Source organism: Hakea prostrata, chromosome 7, assembly GCF_041222555.1.
Source record: "Hakea prostrata isolate BN-2017 chromosome 7, UWA_Hpros_2, whole genome shotgun sequence".
Taxonomy (NCBI): domain Eukaryota; kingdom Viridiplantae; phylum Streptophyta; class Magnoliopsida; order Proteales; family Proteaceae; genus Hakea; species Hakea prostrata.
The window spans coordinates 70,511,313-70,533,002 of NC_142606.1; the positions used below are offsets into that span (position 1 = coordinate 70,511,313).

Here is a 21,690-nt window from a genome sequence, read left to right on the forward strand (position 1 = left end):
ACCCCATGAGATGGGCCCTTGAGTTCACTCAAGTTGGCCGGGAAAGAATACTAGATCTCGCGCGAGATCTTGCTTTTTCTCAAGGGTGAGATTGCCCTTGAGAGCGAGATCTTGGAACTTGGTTGGAGGCAACTATTATGGAGGATGTTAAGACAAAGCATGCTTTTGTTTGTATTGTAACTATCGTTGGAGAAAGAAAGCTTGCAACCAATATATTACTATGCTGCTAGGCAGCAGCCGTAGGTGTTGGGCAGTAGCCCTAGGTTTCTCTTGTCCTTGCCCTCGACTTAGTGTGGGTCTTGACTCCTGGATCATTTTGTTCAACACTGAAGGTTCTGTCAGCCTGAATGTGATGAACTAAGGAAGCTGTTGTTTAGGGGTGCTTAATGGTAAATAGCTAAAACTGGTATTGCTTTGAAAATTCCAGACATAATTCAAAGGGATAGGATATGGAGTTTCAGATCCCACTGAGGAATTTGTAGTAGTGGTTTATCATGGGCTTACCAATTGGTGGAGGAAATTAGGTCGATAGGCCGTTGTGGTCATTGTATTGCTATTAGGTCATTCTCTAGTAGAACGATGATAGTGGAGTGTGTGGATTCCTGTACCACCATTGTACAATTTTCTAGTCAAGCTGAACTCTGATTTGCTCTTCAAAATCCTATGGTGGGCTTTCTTGTTTCTATGTATACCAGCAATTATAAGCCTATTTTTTTACAATTGCTTTTAAAAAGCTTCCTCTCTAGTTGGCACCTAGTCTGTATTCATATGAATGGATACTTATAAATTGACTTTTGGAGTAATTATGTAATCTTTAAATGCCACTTTTTTTTAATATTTCAGATGTCATATTGTTTTGAGGCCTTTCATCTGATTGATCCTCGTACAATTGTTTATTCTCCTCAGGTGTGATGCTGATCTTTTACGCACAACACTCTGTACTCGATCAATTCAGACTCATGAAGGAAGTATTGTTAAGGCTCTTGATTGCAATGGTGCTGTTGGCAGTCGTGATGCTTTAGCAAAGAGTGTTTATGCACGTCTGTTTGAATGGTATTATTGTCATTTAAATATTCAAGATCCCTACACTTTCTTTTTGGTGCATTATTAGCGTATTGACTAACTGAGTTTAAATGCATGTCCTAGGCTAGTTGAAAAAATAAATAGGTCTGTGGGGCAGGATCAGAATTCCCGCATACAGATTGGTGTCTTGGACATTTATGGCTTTGAATGTTTTAAGAATAATAGGTAAACTTTCTTTGCTCTTTGCACTCATCTTTTTTGTTGTTTAAAGTGTGGAGTGGGACTTGAGCTGTATTCTTTTCTGTTGTTATAGTGTATCAAAATCTGCTAAGCTGGCAGCAAGTCTGATCAAGACTGGCTGAACAACACTAGTACTAATGACATCTAGATTCTACATTTTCATATGGACCAGCATTCTAACATTGGCAGTGAACCATAAATTGGATGTGATTGGGTGACAATTCTTATAATTTTATGTATCATTATTCCATCTACCTCTATCATCTATGCATGAAAGGATGGTATTTGGTCAGTGATAGAACCCTCAATGAATCCCCATTAATCCGTTACTGCTAACAGACATATAGGAATTATCTCCTGAAAGCTATGAACTCAGAACAGCATAACAGCAGAACAATATTGGAGTAACAGTCAATTTCATTAAGCATCCCTGAATTGGATATAGCTGATGAATACAGACTGATTCTACTAACTGATAAAATACTTTTGAAATTAAGAAAACCAAATCAAAACTCAGATAAACAAGAACTGCACAATGGCTATGCCATTCCCCAGAGGTTTCCCTCTCCTCAAGCACTCGCTTGCATCTTTTCTCCCCCCCTTCTCCTCCCCTCTCTTCCCTTACATAACCGAATGATTCTATCAAACTCTTGCACATCTACCCAATCTCCTTCTGCCACCTGGACTGTCCCTTCTGCTCCTCTGCTGAAATCAGAGTATTGGTTGCTGTCCAATAAGAGGTTGCCAACTGTTTCCTCTCCCCTTTGATCCCCTGCAGCAGCTGGAACTGATATTGTGTTTTTCCTTTTATTCTTTCACTTGTACACGTGCATTGTGAGGGGCTTATCAGTCAGCAATATTTTGGTCATCATTTGCAAGGTTTGATAATACACTGGAGTGGGAATTCTGGTTATTGTTTGCAATGCAACGTTTAGTTATTATTTGGTTGCTCAGTTGTATGAAATCCAAATCAATATATCCCTTACAATGTAAGAGTCTTTTATTATAAGGCACTCGTGGTCTAAGCTAGTTCAACGTTATCACATTCAGTAGGTTCCAAGCGTTATGATCTAGTCTCCCATTTTATACAAACAAGGATTGGTTATTTAACATATTGCTAAGTGCAGGTCTATTCTACTAGTTTGTTTGAAGGAAACTCTGGAATTCTAGCAACAAGGATTGCTAGTGATATTATTTCTGCTTCCATATTATAAGTAGGAGTATGGAATTGTTAGACAGATTTTGGACGGACATCTTTTGTTCAACAACTTGCTGTGTTTTTTTGGACCGCCGGGTTTATATCTTTCTATTCAGCACTGTATTGTTCCTTGTTTATCAACATAGCTTGGGCATCATTGTGTTTTAATTAATTGATTTATATTTTAAATTTTTTGCTTGCATTGAGTTTGAACTAATTCTAACTCCCTTCCCCTTCTCAGTTTTGAGCAGTTCTGCATTAACTTTGCAAATGAGAAACTGCAGCAACATTTCAATGAGGTTTGCAAACCTTAGATGTTCTTTAGCATTAATCTGGTCTTCTTATACGTATATGTTATTAATTTATCATCTTATTTTCTCCATTTGCTTTCAGCATGTGTTCAAGATGGAGCAGGAGGAATACAGCAAAGAAGAAATTAATTGGAGCTATATTGAGTTCATTGATAATCAAGATGTTTTGGATTTGATTGAAAAGGTTTACTCTTGTTTCTGGTGCTTCTGTGCTTTTGGCAAAGTCCTAGCCAAAATCTGATTGATGCCAGTTGCCATCCTTTGAAACTTGAAAGTTCAGTTGTAAACTTAACCTCAGCAGATCTCTTTTTCATTTTTCTTAATGTGTTTCTTTGTATCTGCTGGAATGGATTCAACCTGTTTTAATTTAGTTGGCTTCTGGTTGACACTAAAAGAAACATTGCATTAAATTTTGAAGGACAGGATGGAGCACTTTCCAAGTAGGGGAACAGTGGAACAGTAGAAAGGGAAACAATGTAGTCTATAAGTTCACCCAAAAAAGCAGTAGAGGGAACTGTACTATTTTTATTTTTATTTTTATTTTGATATGCTTGACCGCAAATTGTTCTCGATGTAGTTCCATAACTTTTAGCTGGGTCTATAAGGTATTTAGCTCTTATGAAGTTAGTGGTAAATATTGATGTAGGCAGGCCCCCTCCCCCTAGCCAAACCAGCAATTTAGGCCCTAGACTCAAGCCAAAGTGGCACACCTGGTGGGCTGGATGAAACCTACAAGGTGTTTTTTTTTTTTTTTTGTGATTTTCCCACTTCTTTTGATTATTATTGTAGTTCACTAATTAATGTTTTTTTTTCCTCCAATTTTTGTGAGTCTATATCTAATTTCATTTCTTTAATTGAGTTAGTATTGACTGTCCTAGTTAGAGTTGGAGTCCCAATTGGAATCTATTTTAAATTAAGATTCCTTTTGAATAATTAGTTGTTACTTTGCAAGTTGCTTTCTTTGGTTTGTGGTTGTTTTTTATTGAGTGTAAAGGGGATCCTAGTCTATAAGGGATTCCCTAATTGAGTCAAGATTGGTTTCCAAGATTGAGTATAGGTCTTTTCCCGTCAAGATTGGTTTCCAAGATTGAGTATAGGTCTTTTCCCTCCAATTGTAAGGCAATATATAGCCCACCCAACCTCATTGTAATTCACATTGAATTGAAAAAGAAATCAGAGTCTTAAAGGAAATTAAGTTGTGCTTTTCTTGGAAGGCCATGACGGGTTTTGAAGTTCATCTTTTTTCAGCAAGATTCTTTCATCTCCTATGGCAATTCAACACGCACAGCAGCAAACTAACCTAAACCAGTAAGTAGAGCCCTCCCTGCCCTTTCCAGCCCTCCCTTTCTCTCCCCTAGCCTATGGCCCCTTCACCACCCCTTCTTCTCCCATCACAGACCACCAAGAACCCTCCTGCACCACTGTGGCAACCCAAGAACCTTTCCTCACCCTTGTGGCAACCCTAGGAACCCGCCCTCCCCCTTGCGGCACCCATAGATCTCCTCCCCCACCCATCTCAAACCTTGCCGCCCCTTTTCCGCCTTTCTTGATTTGCAGCAGCATCCAGAAAGAAAGAAAAGAAAGAAAGAAGAGAGAGAGAAGAAGGAAAGAAAAGAAAGAGGAACAAAAGAGAGATCGAGTAAAAGAGGCAAGATCCAGAGATTCAACCAAGAACCCAAGAAAAGGAACCTGCCAAGATTTACCCGAGAATTAGTTCTGTACTCTTAACCCTCCCCAAGGCCAACTGCTGTGATGTGAATGAAAATTCTTCCGTCGGCCAAAACCCTAAGTTGGGCCCAAAACCCACACCTATAGGGAAGCCTCCCTAGGCTGGCGGAACCTTGGTGGGGGGTGGGGGTGGTAGTGAGAAGAGAAATGTTTTACATTCCAGAGGGGCTATAATTGGAGATTCCATTCTTTCTAGTGCATAAGTTTCTACACAAATTCCTTAGTCCCCCTTAGACTAATTTCAACATGTGTCTTTAGTGAATTAAGTCTTAATTTCAGCTTGTGAGTCTTTAATTTTTTTCTAATTCCAGCATGTGTAAATTAGAGTCTTTAGTTAAATAGAATGCAACATGTGTCTGTTAGAGTCTTTAGTTAATTAGGATTTTATTTCAGCATGTGTTAGAGTCCATTAGATCTTTTATTATATATTTGGTTGGTTGTGATTCAATGCAATGGGATCCTAATCTATAAAGGAATCCTACTTAGGTTTAGAGTCTTTTAGCAGGCTATAAATAGGCCTATTCTTTTTTTGTAGTCTAAAAGTCTAATTATTTGAATAATATCATTTGAGTTGAGGACCGTGGTTCCTGTTGAGGAGACCATGGTTGAGTTAAGAACTGAGTTTCTTCAAAGATAAGCACCAACACTCTGTTTATCACTTTTCTTCCAGAAATCCAGCTAGTTTCCAAGGTCTTCCAAGTACAGCAAGCCCTACCCCTTTCCCCTCTCGCACTCTCCATTGCAGGTAATCCCCACCCCTTTTCCTTCAATCCCAGCAAGCCCCAGCTCCTCCCTCAGCTTCCCCTGCCCCTGCAAGATGCTTCCTGCCCTTCCCTGGTTCTGCGCAGACACCCCCACCCCACTCCCTTGCTGCTGCACCTTGGCAGCAACCTCCCTAGGGCACTACGACACCCCCAATCCCCTCCCCTATCCCCTATGACTCCTATAACCCATTCCGTACCTCTTCCCCTACTCTACGGGTAACCCCCTTTCTCTCTAAACCTCTTGGCCCCTCCCTCTCTTTTCTTCTTCCTTGCGATTATAGAAAAGCAGAAAAACAGATAAGAAAAGAAGAAAAAAAGAAGAAAGAAGAGAAAGGAAAGAAAGAGGAGAAAAGGTATGAGCAAAGAAGAGATAGAGAAATTTTTGTTTTCTTTCAAGATCCAAGCCGTATTTGTTAAGCCTCAACCCTTTCCCTTCCTTCCATCTAGTTTTGTTGAACCCATCTCCCACCCATAATCCATGGAGTTGGATCTCCATCTTTAGTTTAACAGTATTTTCCATACCATATTTGTTTCATCCCATAATTATTTTGGGTATCCATACCATCCTTTGGGTGACTGGTCAACAATTCTGACTTATCTCTAGGGCTTTCCCGTAAATTCTTAGAGATCCATAAATATCCTATGTTATTTTTTAGACTTCTTTGCTTGAAGATTCTGAGCAACCCTTAATTTTAGGGAATCAATTGAGAAACCCTAACCCTAAAATTGGGTTTCACATCATACAAACTTTCCTTTTAGCTCTGGGTTAATTCTTGGTATCTCATACCCAACCCATATTGATTTGTTTAAACCCTAGCTTTTCTCCTTGATAAAATCCTAACACTGCCCATATTTCTTTGCTAAACCATAACTTTATTTCCTTCTCAATTTCATCCAATCTAAGTTTTTGTTAACCTCAAAATTTTCCCAAATCCCTAACCATCCAAAATTTCACCATCAGACCCATCCCATATAGGTTTGTTAAGAATCTCTAATTCTCAGGTTTGGTTCTTTATTTGTTGGTTCATGAAGGACAGATTATGGGGTAACCGTAATTTTAGGGAGTTAAATTGCACATCTCAAAACCCTAAAATCTTGGTCATATCCATGGTAGAAGATCTCGCCACCTTGAGAAAGAGAGATCTTGACCATGTCGGCGTGATCTTGGTTGAGATATACAATTTTTTGGCGTCAACTCGTTGACCCATCTCGATGGGTTTTAGGGTCCCAATTGGGTTGAAACTTGGTATTTAGCCTATTTAAGGCATTTCGAACACATTGGTGGCCTTGGATTTGACAGAAAACAACCCTATGTGTGATTTCTAAGTCTACCTATAGTGTGAAACTGAAATGTTGTAGGATTAGGGAATGAAAGGTTATTCAACATGTAATATAAAACCTTTAAGGCATATAAATGAAGAGCAAATGTATCAAATGCATCAAATAACCTTAATGTTATCTAAATTCCATCCATATGAGTATCTCAATCTCAATTTTCAAGAATAGAATAATAAAATTATACAACCATTAGAAGTTTTATATAAGTCATTAAATCATAAGTTCATCAGACAAGAAGAGAATGATTGATCTTCCTTCGATGTTGTAGATGTGTTAAGAGTAGTTGCAAGTGAAAATCTAGTCGAAATTCACAAAAAAGGAAAAAATTGAGAGTTCCAGCGAGATTCAGGGCGAGATATCCCAACTCTTTGCTCTCGACCTCCATCTCGTCTCGCCTATGTAAAAAAACGAGATATCTCGCGAGATCTCCCACCATGGTCATATCAAGTATAGAGGAGTTGGGATCAAAACAAGTCTTTGAAGCAATGGTTGGAGTTCTGATTAAGAGCTTTCAGGTACTTTTGAAATGATGAATTGTAGTGTAATGCAATAATTTGGTTCCCAAGGGTATCTACAATAGGCAAGAATAGTTGAGCATTAATGTAAGTCGAGCATTAAGAATAAGAGAAGCGTTCACAAGAATGCACTCCTCTTTTGGCCTCTAGAGAGATTTTGTTAGTGGTTCTCTTTCAATATGGTGGGTAGTGAAAAAACCTTTACAATCTTTGTTACCAGGGAAATAGTACCCTTTACAATTTCTTTTCAACCTTGAACTAGAATTCGAATAAAAGAAAAATACAAGGTATAAGTTACCTATCAAGGGTTGTGATACTTTGCCCATTGATTGAATTGTGATGCAATGTGGAATGAATTGTAGAAGTGAGATGGTTGCACTACTTGGGATTTACTTGATTTCCAACTAGCCTTCTTTCACCACATCCACAATCAATCTTGATGGGCTTAATTCATTGGAAGAGTTTTTCAAGGTGTGCACAAGGGATGAGAGGCTTGAAATTATTGTAAGTGAGAATTTGGAACTTTTGGTCACTTAAAGATGGGCACAAAATTGGTAGAAAGGTAGAGTTTTAACTAGCAAGGTGAGGGGTTATATATAGGAGAGGTATTAGGAATGGCATCTTCAAATGGATTAATAACATTCAAATTTTCCATCAAATTGTTTGTCGTTTTAGAATGTTACTGTTGGAAAAATAGCCGTTGGAGTTCAAATGGCATCTCTTTTGTGAATTGGCTAGCCGTTTGGTCTTTGGAATTGAAATTTTTTTCAAATACATGAATTACATAAACAAAACGGCCTGCGTTTGGGGAAATGGCTTGCCATTTGGAGATAACGGCGTGCCGTTTTGCAAGCGTTTTGCTTGTGCTGAAACAGCTTGCCATTTGTTCATCAAGCATGGGGCTTTGTATAATATAGGACTTTCATCTTTCTAGCCATCCCAAAATCCATTTTGAGCCTTTCTAGCATGTTGTAGATGTATGAGTGTGTGCAATATTACAAGTGTATTAGAATGTTGTAAGTGCATTTGATCAACTTGAACTTGGTTGGTCCTTGTTGTTGATTTCCAATTCTTCATGTAGTCTTCAAGCTTCAAGTTTATGCACTCCAATTCAGTTGTTGAGCCTTAGGTTTGGCCTTTGATTCATGCCTTGATCCCCTCCATGTCTTGATTGCTTTGCTGTGATCTGATTCACTTGACTTGATTCGCTAGGCTCGATCAATTTGTATTAGCCCTAATTGGGCATTTCTTGAATAAGGCATTAATGCCTTGTATTTGTTATCATCAAAATTAAGGGCTGGCTGGCAATCCCTGACAGTAATCATATATGGTGAATCGGTGATGATCTCTAAAGTTTGGGTCTGTTCTAACGGTTAGAATGGTGTGGGTCTTAGTTTGAAATTTGGGTTACTTTTGGGAGTACAAAGACAGAAAGGGGGAAAAAAAATTTAGGGTTGGGGAATTTAGAATTTCAGAAGAAGATTTGGGATGGGGATTATACAGCTTGCTCTTTTAGAAGAAAACCGCAGGTTAAATTGCTGATAAGGATATTTGATCTTGTTAGAAATTCAAGTAACATGAAGGAGAAGAAGTTGCATGTGTGTGTGTGTGTGTAGAGAAGGGGGGGGGGGGATGGCTGCTATGTCATTGTACCTTATTGGCAGCAATAAATAAAAGCAAAAGTTAATTCATTGATTCATATAGTTGCTTTTTTTTTTTGGGGGGGGGGGGAGACGTTACATATATATGCACTCTAAAATTCCTAATTTGACTGATAAGAGGACTGCTAATCACTCTTTAAGACTCAACGAAGTAAATAAAATCAAAACAGAATTGTATCTAAAAAATAAGTATCCTTATCTAACTGAAGCACCAAATCAAATATTGGATTTAACACCTTATCCCATGCACCATCATCACCTCCACTTTCTGGGCTTACAAATCAGGTCCATTACATCAGTAAACTCAAAAATGGGAAGCTTAATGTCTGTAGAACCTACATGGGCCCAAATTAAGTCTTTCAAACCTAATTGACCCCTTTGGACATTCTTTACTGCATCACATGACCTATATGACCTCTCCCTAGGCTTTTCCATAAGTGTAGAAGCTTAATTTGATGCTGGACCTCCATCAGTGGATGATATAGCTTTTAAGAGAAAAATGAGGCATTATTAGTTTTTGATTTTTCTGTGGCTATGGCTTGTCTATTGAGAAGAGATCATTTGAGAAAAGGAAGAGGTTTATTGTTACCTACAAAAGTGACAACACGTCAGCTAAATAGATTTCTTCCTAGCTAGAGCCTAGAAGGTCCAACAGACTGTATTGTTAGGGACCATCAGGTGATACGAGAGGAGAGCTTAGCCAGTGAATGCAGATTGGTTGTCTTGAGTATTTGCCTTAGGTCATAGAAACGCAGGATAGGGAACCTGTTTGCCCCAAGATAAGTTGGGTTGTTTTGAATTCCTTACACTGAAAGGTCAGCAAACAAGGAAGGTGGGGCCTTGAGGGAATCACTAACACAATGGTTTAGATTGGTGTTTTGATAAATTGCATGCTTGAGATATTAAATATTATTCTCCTTGTTTTTGGTTTTTTTTTTCTTTTCCTTTTCATATTGGAAGCATTGTTAGTGTAGTTCTTAATTTCTTATGAAGTAGGTTTGTATTGTGATATATTATTTTCCCTGTAAGGGTTATTGTTTCACTAATTCTGCCTTGTATCTTATTTGCAGAGACCTGTTGGAATAGTTGCACTCTTGGATGAGGCTTGGTATTGTTTGTTCAACAATTTTCTATCATAAATTTGGCGATGGAATAATTTATTTCATGGTATTCTTATTGTTACTGCATTTTGTCTGAGCAGCATGTTTCCAAAATCAACCCATGCAACATTTGCTATGAAGCTTTTTCAGAGCTTCCATACACATCCTCGGTTGGAAAAGGCAAAGTTCTCAGAAACAGACTTTACCATTTCACACTATGCTGGCAAGGCATGTTACACGTCTTAATCTTGTGATATGGATTCTGTTGGATCTGATAACACTATTTTTTCTAATTTTTGGTATTCTTTTGGTAGGTTAATTATCACACAGATTCTTTCCTAGATAAAAACAGAGATTATGTTGTGGTAGAACACTGCAGTCTATTGTCTTCCTCTAAATGCTCTTTCGTTGCTGGCCTTTTCCCTCCTTCTCCGGAGGAATCTGCTAGATCATCATACAAGTTTTCTTCTGTTGCCTCCAGATTTAAGGTAATTACAGTAAGGGAATAGTAGTATCTTTTATTTCCTTATAGGTATTATATTCATGTTGGTATTATTATAATTATTATTATTATCTTTTCCCATTTTCCAATGGGTTGCATGAGCTGGTTTGAGTCTTGTCTATTCTGCTCCAAGTTTAGTCCCAATGACAAGTTGATTGAGGTGTGTTTGATAAATGTTATTTGTCATTGAGGTGTGTTTGATAGGTGTTGTTTTTTCTTTCTTGTTGGAAATAGATAGTATCGAATTACTTTTTTTCCTCAACAGGTAATTGGTATTAGTAATTCCTGCTTTAAGTTTTTGTGCTGTTAGAAAGATGTGAATCTTTCTTCTCTTGCTTAAAATATGCCTGACAAGGTATCCTGATAGTGATTCTACTTTTGTTTGTAGCAACAACTTCAAGCACTTATGGAAACCCTCAACTCAACAGAACCTCATTACATTCGCTGTGTAAAGCCGAACTCTGTGAACCAACCTCAAAAGTTCGAGAATCAGAGCGTATTACATCAGTTACGATGTGGGGTCAGTAGATTCAGACTTCTACTCGCATATTTTAGAACATTCATGGTTCTTTATGTTAATGAATATTTTGAGGAAAAATTTGGTTTGCTACTAGTTATAAGTAAGATGAATAAAGTACCTATCCTTTCAAATAGGGATGCAATCCTGGTGTCCTAAAACCCAGTTGGGGTCGCTTATGGGCCTTACTGAGACAATTAGAACTCAAATACAAGAAAACAAGGAACTCTGTAGATATCCTGAGGTTGCAAAGGAGATGAACACTTTGGTAATTGAATTCTTCAAGAGGAGGGGGGGGGGTTATATTGGGAACAACGAGTGATTGATGCCTCAATGGGAAAGAGTTAGGACTTTCACCAGAGAAATCCCCAAGCAGGAAAACCAAGCCTGATTAAGGCCTTGAATTACAACTAACACTTTCTAAAGCCAGGTATTAGCACCCTGATCTTTACCCATTACGCTATAAACAGTATCAGCAACGGAACTCTTATTTAAAGAAGGAAAATCATGTATGGCTGCAGAACTTGCTCTTACCAAAGAAGAGTCTTGCTATTACAGGGTTTGAATTACCTCAAGAAATGAGATTATGCATCTAAGCCATGAGGACAAAAAAGGGAAGGAGAGTCAAGATGTGAAAATTGCACAGAAATAATGGGGAAAGGGGAAGAAGCTACACAACACAATCCACGCCATGGTTGTCAAAACGTCCACCTAGGCCCCCGTGCCTGTCGGCAATAGAATATGTGACTTGAGAATATTTGTTTAGCTTATTATAGAAAGTAGTTGTATTGAAAATTTTTGACCCAACCGCTTTGGTAGCCTTATTGCCGCCTAGGTGCCGCTTTGTTGCCTAATTGCCTAGGCATAGCTCCAATCACTTTGGTCGCCTTGCCACCTTGACAACCATGGTCAACGCTACTAATTTATATCCTCACAATGTGGTCATTAATGGTGGTTACATGGTATGAACAGAGAAAAACATAATGAAACTGCATTATTACGTGCCCAGATTTTTTCCTTTGGCAAACGCTACCTACTTTATACAAAGTAAAACAGAGTATGATGATATAAAGTTGAATACGTAAATAGACTACCTTTTAACACTTTTAGTTCATTTTCTTTTAGAACTGTGATATATCAAAGGCTGTTGAGGTTTTCTTGTCTGTTTGAAACACACTAACCTGACAGACCCAATTGATTTTTTTATTGAATATATGAATTACAAATTGAGAGGAGGCGCGGATATCGTATGAAAACACTAAATAACTCTCAAAATGGAAGTTATCCTATATTCCTATAGATGCTGTATTCATGCCTGTTAGAAATGCGAATTATAGTATTCATTCTTATGGGAATGGAAACAAGAAACAATAGATCCTTTTTCTCCAAATATGGACGAATGGAAGTTTAACTCCTAAAGAAGTAGTTTATGAAGCCTCTTGGAATTTGATTGATTTATTTATCCCCTTTTTATATGCACAAGAAGGGGATATCAAGTTAAAGGACAATCAAAACAGGGTGGCTTTGCCCTTTTTATCTTTCATAATAAATTGGCTAAACTAAGCAAAAACAAAAAAGCAATGGCATGGAAACATATTTTTATTGACCATTAGAATTCTCCCAAGGCCTATAATTGCCTCAAAAGGTCCAGTATACATACATTATTGGACCTTTTGAATAAGAGTGAAGAAGACCTTATGGAAATGAAATGCATTCAAAATTCTGAAGAATTTGGAAGTTTTTTGCACAAGGATTAAAATATCTATGATCATAACATTTGAAGATACTGCAATCTTGGCTGAATCCATAATAAATAGATTGAACTGACATTACTTATCTAAAGCCAATGCAATTAAGTTACTGAATGATGTTAATGCTATTGATTTATAATGCTTTAAAATATCAACATGTTTCTGCTCATAAATGTTTCATAGGAATTATGTAATCTGTACTACAGTTTCTGTTGGATGGGTGGCCAAACGTTCACTTGCACACCCACTCAATATCCACCCACTCATGTACATGCACAAGTCCCCACTTCATCTTTTTTATTTGGTTTTTTCTCAAACATATAAGGTTAGCTTGCCTCATCTTTTTAGTTTTATATGGTTGATTTTAAAGTTTATATGTATTGGTTGTCTACTTTGTGGTGGATGATGTTTAGTTTATAATACATCATGTAAGCATGTAGCCTTGTACTCTCTGTCCGTCTGTCGTATTCTTGTTTTCCTTTAAATTGTTGATATTCATTTTAAGGCATAGTCCATTGTCATCAAAGTGGTGAACTAAGCTGTAACATTCTTTTAACTAGCCATCATCTTATTCTAAGAGTTATTTAATGCAACATAGAAAAGGATAATCAAAAGCTGAAAGTCATTTAATGCATTTATTTATGTGAAAAGACAGGATTTACCTTCATTGCAGAAAAAATTATTGTACTAAAAGTGCAGAAATGTTACAATCTTGTTGTAACCAATTTCTATCTCAAATTATATGTAGTATACAACAACAACAGCAACAACAACAACTATAAGCCTTGTCCCAACTAAATGGGGTTGACTACATGGATTCTTGCCTTCCAGTCAGTTTTGTTTATTTATTGTAGTATATGCTTATTTATTTATTTATTTTTGAGATTTGATCTTAATTACAGGGTGTGCTGGAGGCTGTTCGAATAAGCCTTGCTGGTTACCCCACTCGAAGGACTTACTCAGAGTTTCTTGATCGTTTTGGGATTTTAGCTCCAGAACTTATGGATGGAAGGTGCTTTCAACAATTATATTTCTAATGCTTCTTTTGAGTGTCCTTTTGAATGATATTTCTGGGCCTGTTCTATTTCTTCTGTGTTTCTTATCATAGGTGCTGATGTGTGTGTTGTTGGAAGTTTTGCTTGTTTAGTTGCTTTCAGTTTCATATTTTACTTACTTTTCAATCATTGGAAGGCTTAATGACACCTAAAGCACCTAATGTTTGGAGAAATTGCTCATAAGATGCCCAACGTTTGAAATCTTATCATTTGAGACACTTCATGTCTCATAATATGATGTTTGACGTTGCCATATGTCACTGAGTTTATATTTGAGGCTTCTTTCTTCCTCTTTTTTCTTTTCAAGTTTTTTAATCTTGATTTTACCCTTTGTTTTCATCCATCCCACATCATCCTAGCAAACATAGATGCTAGACTCAACACCACCCAAACCATGCATACCCCAATTTCTTCGTTTTAATATAGGTTTCTGTAAGTGCCTTATCTTTTGAATGATATTGGGTATCATTGGTGGGACTTGGGAGTAATTCCATTAATTGAATTAAGGAATATGGCTGTTGGTTTGTGCTTGTTGATTTCACATGGAGTATTGCCATACTCTTTGGACTGCACTTAGAGCTTAAGTTTCTTTGGTTATATCTGTCCTCAATGGGGATTAATGCAGTCTTGGTTCATGTTTGCTGGTCCTTGTTCTCTTTTCTGATTATTTGCTTTAACTTATTTTTATTTATGGCTTGCAGTTTTGATGAAAAGACTTTGACACAACGGATTCTTCTAAAGTTAAATCTTGAGAACTTCCAAGTATGCGTTCAAATATTTTTCCTCAAATTGTCTATTAGTAACATGATAGGTTTTCACAGAGTAATTTCTGATTTTCTTTTAGATGTTCGCTTCATTAGGCTTTACAATATGGTTTCTACATGTGTATCTCAGTATAATATTCTTTCTCTGTGGAAAATATTTCTCTTTACAGTTGGGTAAGAGCAAAGTTTTCCTTAGGGCCGGTCAGATTGCAGTTTTAGATTCTCAAAGGGCTGAAGTTCTGGATAATGCTGCAAGGCTTATTCAGGGTCGGTTGCGGACATTTTTTGCTCAAAGGAACTTCATTTTGGCTCGTGAAGCTGCAATTGTTCTCCAATCATACTGCAGAGGTTTTTGGTCCACTTTATTTTTACTGCTCATTATCATGAAAAGTTTTTAGTGACTATTGACTCCTTAATTCGTATTGCATATCAGCGGTCTTACTACCAAGAATTGCCCTTGTCTAGGAAAAAAATATGGAAAAGTTTTATTTCTAAACTGGGGTTTTTCCATTGGATTTTCTTTTCAGATTAGTGTTTTCATTCATGGATTTGTTTTTTGTAATTCTACTTCAGATTTGCTTAGTACTTCTGATCATATTGGTTCAAGTAAGTGTGCCTAGAAATTTGGAGGGTTGGAATTAATGGACCAATATGCATGACTTGCTCCCTTGGTGTCCTTTTCGATTAATTAATTCTATCCTCCAAAAACTACCAACTTTAATAATCAGAATATTACTTGTCTGAAAAATTGGCTGGTCAGAATTGGTTGAAACTTTCGGGTTTTATTTCTCTATTCTAGATGTTTGTCTGATGGTAATCTATGTCTGTTTTAGTATTCTCACTACAAGTTTCTATTTTTCTTGATCTAAAGCTTTAAGCAAACTGATTTGAGATGTCTGGTTTTAATGTTGATTTGCATACTAAGATTAGATTTCTGAATTTGAATTGAGTATTACTGTGGGGATTCAAGGTAGTGTTTATTCTGTCATTAGTTTCTGGATAGTTTTCTTTTTCGGCACATTCTGTTGTAATTTTATTGTCTGCTGGGTTGAATTGTGATAGGTTACCCCGAACCCGATCCTGTATTTTAAGATAAACCAAGGATCGACTTACCTGGTGGCAAAACAGGATGTCATGTGAAACGAAAGAGAAATCTGAATCCCCCCCCCCTCTTAAATGTATAACTCATTGACACTTGGTAGATTGATACTTGATGTTTTATTCAGCTGGGAAAGAAAAACCAAAACATAACACTTAGGACTCAATTGACCATGAATGTTGCACCCCCTATCATGATCAACCAATTGCAATGAAGTACTGCAGGGGATTTGACAATCATACCCCTATAGTTATATATACAACCACATACCCAAAAGCTCTTACCATTAAAGGTCTCAACTATTTAGGTCAATACAGCCCCTCTCCCAATAGGTTAGACTTAAAAGTTTCTTGGTATGGTAATTACATTTTTGATTTCCATATGGATTATATGTTGATTGGTTGGATGCTCTGTTTTACTCTTGAAGAGATGATTTGGTTGTTAAATCAATCCTTGGACACTGATATAACCCTTGTTTTATCTATTTATATAATTATCTTTTGGTAGAAGTTCTAGAACTGCCAAGATTTTGAGACTTCCCTTGCATTTGCCAGGTTGCCTTGGTCGACAGTTGTTTTCTGTTAAACGTGAAGCTGCAGCTGCTCTTTCAGTACAAAAGAATGCTCGTATGTGGCTATCCCGCCGTGCATATTTGAGACTTTATTCAGCTGTTGTTCTTTTACAATCTAGCATCCGAGGTTCATCAACCCGTTGGAAGTTTCTTCACAAAAGGGAACATAGAGCTGCTTTATTTATCCAGGTAATTTTGTTAAAGAACGAGTAAATAACTCCTGGGCCTATAAAGTTTGTAATAACACACAATTATATATCCATTGATCTTACATGGTTGTTTATTCCTTTGGGCATGAACTTGGATACTTTTGACTCATATGGTTATCTGTATTATATTCACATAGGCGAAAGCATCACTTAAGCATATGACACGTTACTTGTGTAGGATGTGACAATTGACTTGGATATATCCAGTTATTCACTTGGCAAAAGAAAGAGATGTGATTTTAGTTTTTCTTTGAATATTCATAGTTTTTCTCTGGACTTGAATATTCATTTTTATTTTCCCAACTAGCATTTGGATCTGTGGTGATCAGATGTACTGATCTTGATGCTTCTATTTCTTTTTCTTGACTGGTATGTAGGCCCAATGGAGGATGTTTAAGGCACGTTCTTCTTTCCGATGCCATCAAAATTCTGTAATTAAAGTGCAATGTCTCTGGAGGCAAAAACTGGCAAAAAGAGAGCTTCGGAGGCTAAAACTGGTAAGAAGGGAGTCAACGTTTCTGTGTCCATAGTTAAGTTTTGATGTTGCATTTACTTTTAATTTAATTGCAAAATCTGTTTTGTTATTTTATATTTAAATTAATTGGAGAATTCAACTTGGTACATTACATGCTTGAACTGCTTAGAATTTAAATATTAAAATATCTGGAAGAGAATAAAGTTTTGTTCCATGCTGCTAAATGGTTGGTCTTTTACGTCTTTCATACTTTTTAATATTGTGGTAATTGATGGTTTGTGTCCCCCCACCATCTCTTTCATATGAGGTGGTTTTAGCTAGCCCTTCATTTGCCTTTTGTTTTCTTTGCAACAATGATGTCGCATTTTATTTTTTATTTTTGACCTTTGGGTTTACCTTTGGATTCTAAGAGTAATAAACTTTTGTCAAGTATCCATATATCTTTATTTTTTTACTCTGGCTGCTAACTCTATTGCACCAATACTAATGCTTCATCACTTCTCCATTATTCAAAATCTTGGGTAATGTTGGATGCATGGGGATGTACCCATCAAATGTGGCTCCACCGATGTGGGGCCTTTTGTGGGGAGAGAAAAGGGGAGGGGGTTGTTCATAATGGTGCAAACTCTGCGTCTCTCTCTCTCTCTCTTTTCCCTGTCCCATTTAGGTTATTGTTCAATCTTCTTCTGGCTTGTACATATGCATTTGTTTTGGTTCCTGATCTTTATTTTAGTTTCCTGTTCTGTCTCTGAAATGGATGTTCCATTTTCAGTCTGTTCTGACTGTTAGTATGTAAAGTGGGAGTTATTGAATGACCCATATTCCATGAGTTATACTAATATTCCTACTTAGTTTTGCTTTTGCAGTTCCCTTGTTTGTAGTAAACTTTATATCTGATAATTGCCATGCTAGTTTTGTGTTGATAAAAATGTTTAGGGAAACAAAACTGTTATATAAAAAAAGAAGTTCAACGATATCCTTATTTAACTTGAATGCATTTTAAGTGGAGAAAATACCCTTCCTCAGTTACATTTAACCCAATTACCCATTCTCGATGCTTTTCTCGCTAGCTTTCCTGCTTTTTGAATTTATTTTTCCTGATGGTCTTCTTATCTCTCATCCACTGGCATTGAGTGGAGGTTTGGTTAAGAACAAGGTATGGGCTTCTCCTAGCACAAATGGTGGGAGACTAATTTGGGATACAATAGGCAATCCCCCCCCCCCCCCCTCTTTTCCCTTCTCTTTTCTGGGTGTGTTTGTGTATGGGTGTTCGTCTGTTGGGTGTATATGGAGCAGGGCTCTTGTATGAATGGGGGTAAGTTAAATGAAGTGCAACCAAATCGTGTTGGGTAGGACCATGGTTCTTTCTCTTTTTCTTTACGGTGTTCTGGGGGTGGTTTCATTGGTTTTCTTTTTCCTTCTTTTTTATTTTTTTTGGGGGGGGGGGATGGGAGGGGGAGAGGACTGATGTAGCCCCAGCTGTATGAGGATCAGTAACGATGATTTTATTCAGAAACACTTCCAAAATAGGATTGGGCTATGGAAATTTTGGCTAGGTATGTTGTAACTGTGGTGGTGTGGTTTCAAGTGGCTTCTGGTTTTGTTAATGGTGGGGATGGTTTAGTGGTTTGGCCAGGTAATGTCAGATGGGAATCTGGGAAGTTTAGGTTAGGTTTCAAACAGAATGGGTTAGTTTTACCGGCTGTTGGGAAGATTTCTTGATATGGGTTGATTATGGGGTAACTTCTTTGGATGTGTTTGGGTTGGTTCTAGAATTGGTCGAATTCCCCCCCCCCCCCCCCTCTCTCTCTTGGGGTGTGAGGTTTGTCCTCATAAAGTTTGGATGTTTTCCATTGCTAGTTTGGAAGTTATATTGTTTGTTGATTTTCAGTTTGACAAACTAGGGTTATTCAAGAATGGCGAGAACTGGTTTTCCGTTCGACCTGCAACTTGGATCGAACATAAGGACTTTGGTACGATGGTTTGTATGAAATACTGGTTCATTCTGATGGTCAAGTCTCCAGATCCTAAGGGTTTAGGGTTGGCTTGATGGAGGGTTTCTTGGATCAGAAAAAAATAGAAATTAATAGGGGAAAGATGCAGGATTAATATCTAACTGACCAGAGAAAGATTATTGCTGGATGGGTGTAGGCTGGTTCCACAGTCAGCAGATGGAAATAGGGTCCCTCCAACGCACCATGATGCTTTCTTGGACTTGAACCACTGGGAAGCAAGAATTGAATTCCTCCAAGGATGGTTTCCATGCAAGAACTCGAAGGGCAGGCTTGCAAGTCAAATAAACTGTAATTTTATTCTTCTGGTTTTCCTTTTTTCTTTTTTAGGGTTTCTTCTGATTTTTTTTTTTGGGGGGGGGGGGGGGATTGTTTATGTAGACTATGCGTGTTGAGTACGGTGTTATAGTTACTGACAAACAAACTCCTAACTAACTCAGGAAATAGATTCTTAATAAAACGGGGCTCATTTAACAGCTAACTCTTAGGAGAGCTAGTCCCAATGACTTAAAACAACTACCCTGAATCATGGGACAATGTTTTAGTACAAATGATAGTGGATGCGTAGAGATCAAACTGCCCGTTTATTAGCTGAAATAAAACAACTAAAATAACCAAATTAAAAGTGCTCTGCAGCAAACCAAGCTGCTGGGTAGAAAAACAGGATATTATGGGTCCTATGTTCCAACAAGTCCATAAGTTGGTAGATTTGCTAGGAACAGAGTTTTGCCTTACCAAAGCTTGACCAGGAATTCAAGAACTGAAGCATCTGGTCTACATGGTTATTTGGTCCAGCTGGGGCGGGTAGCTTACATAAGATGTAATCTTTATTTACTGTGTTCCCTGTTGGGGTTGTTAGATTATGTATTAGTTCTTTGGATAGCTTCTTCAGAGTTTAGACGATGCCTAGGTTGTTTAGTTTCAACTTCTAGTAGGTTTCAATTAATATGTTTTTGTTTTCCTTATGTATACAGTGGAGAACAGAATTGGATGAAGTACTAGTAGGCCTTTTTAATAGTTGCTTCTCTGGTGTGAAGCTGTGTGTGATTGCAAACCTTCCTACTGTCCATATTCCTCGTTTATCCCCGGGCACAGTTTTTTCCCCTACATCCTTTCATGTTTTCTTTTATAGAGTATTTGGTTATTTAATTCCACTGATACTTGAATTGACTCCGATTTCAAGTCCATGGAATCAGTGTCCATTGGATTGTAGTTCCTTGAAGCATCAACTGTTCGATTACGCTGATCCCTTCAACTGATTCATCTTGTGGATACCATGACTATGTGAATCAAGGGCTTTCATACCGAGGGAGTTGGGTTCAAGTTGGAGGAATCTGTAGATTTAACCTCAAATCATGAAATCCAAATGATTCCAACTTTTTTGGCAAAATCCATAAGTTCACATGGTTCTTGGTTCTGATCACTGTTCAAATTTGGGTTGAAACGGGCCGAAATTCTGGCCCTGGCGAAAAGTGAGATGAAACTCCAGTGTCAAATAAATACAGCATATCTCGGTTGGGTTTTTGACCATGATGGGCTGTCTCAACTCCCAACCTTATTGAACTATTTCAGCTCATTTTGGTCCACTTTACACTTAAAAATCCCAGGTTTAACGAGATCTGTAGGTATTGCAGATCTCGTCTCAACTCGCCTCTGCAGATTTTGCCCATTTCAGCCATCTTTTGGTTTTTTTTTGCTTCTTGATTCTTATTTTCTGTTTTGTCCTTAAAAATTGTGATATATTAGTACAACTGTACAAGTACTTAGAAATAATAAAATATTAGTATAAGTATGTATGTAATTATTGGTGTGGTTTATTATGATGATGCTTATGGTATTAATTAAATTTAGTTAATTATGTAGTTAATAAATAATGATAAATAATAGTTTTAAAAAGGCAAAATGGTAGGATTCCGTTTGATCAACATTGTGTATTTTAACATTCTATTTGATTGCATGGAACATTTAAAGTACTTTTGTTTCAATTTAGAACCCTTTGTATTTGTCGGAACTGTCACACGTCTCTGGAGTGGTAGGATATGAATAAGTGCTTTTTCTTGTTTTTTTAAATGCAAAATTACCTCTTCCATTATGTTATTTATGCTTGAAATAGGTTGATTCAATAATCCAGGTCAAAACCCCATCAAAATAGGGACGAATCTGGCCATCGAATTCTTTTATGAAGATATACTAGGTTTTGGTTCGGATGCCAAAATTTTGCCCCCATCTCGGTTTTGAGGCTGGCCGAATCCGGCCTCAACCAAAATTTTGAACTTGGGCTCTGATGCGAATTACTTAACAAAAGTAAGCTAATTAAAAATCAGACTGATGATTTCACAGATTTCAAATCCGTGGAATTGTGTAAAGAACTGCACTGTTAGGGTCTTTGGTTGAGGTTAGGGTTGATAAAATCCAGTGCACTCTTAGGATCATTAGGTTGATGGAATTTGGTGTAACAGCTATATTTCGATTCATCCTCTTCTTCCAAGGGTTTTATGATTGGACCTTAAACCCATTTCATGTGATGAGAGTGGTTGGCGTATTGGGTGCTGCAGTAGAAAATACTTTATTCAAAGATGAAAATAGAATACAAATTGGATTTTTCTTTAGTAAAATTTCCAAATGGCAATGGATTCAAACTCTGAACTAGTCGGGTGGAGTAGAAAATGTCCTCGTTGATTTGATATAGTTATTTGTGCAAGTATTTTACAATTAGGTTTACCAAAAAAAAAAAATATTTCATGATTTACTGCTTTTGTCTAAGTGATCCACAAACGATGAAAATCTCTCTTTTGTCTGCTCTTATCCTGATGAGCTGAAACCGATGCTCTCAATTCTTGTCGAGTAGTTGTTGGAA

General features: G+C 37.3%; 1 protein-coding gene across 1 annotated transcript in view; it reads left to right on the forward strand.

Annotated features, from left to right (window-relative positions):
- The window catches only part of XI-I (myosin), a 67,692-nt gene that overhangs the window by 25,391 nt on the left and 20,611 nt on the right, over nucleotides 1-21,690 (forward strand). The window contains exons 9-21 of the mRNA XM_089160358.1: nucleotides 907-1,053; nucleotides 1,147-1,248; nucleotides 2,703-2,760; nucleotides 2,855-2,956; nucleotides 9,849-9,886; nucleotides 9,980-10,106; nucleotides 10,193-10,366; nucleotides 10,769-10,900; nucleotides 13,551-13,660; nucleotides 14,405-14,465; nucleotides 14,638-14,815; nucleotides 16,121-16,326; nucleotides 16,724-16,843. Coding sequence (XP_089016484.1) covers nucleotides 907-1,053; nucleotides 1,147-1,248; nucleotides 2,703-2,760; nucleotides 2,855-2,956; nucleotides 9,849-9,886; nucleotides 9,980-10,106; nucleotides 10,193-10,366; nucleotides 10,769-10,900; nucleotides 13,551-13,660; nucleotides 14,405-14,465; nucleotides 14,638-14,815; nucleotides 16,121-16,326; nucleotides 16,724-16,843 — 1,555 coding nt within the window. The remainder of the gene's footprint in view (nucleotides 1-906; nucleotides 1,054-1,146; nucleotides 1,249-2,702; nucleotides 2,761-2,854; nucleotides 2,957-9,848; nucleotides 9,887-9,979; nucleotides 10,107-10,192; nucleotides 10,367-10,768; nucleotides 10,901-13,550; nucleotides 13,661-14,404; nucleotides 14,466-14,637; nucleotides 14,816-16,120; nucleotides 16,327-16,723; nucleotides 16,844-21,690) is intronic.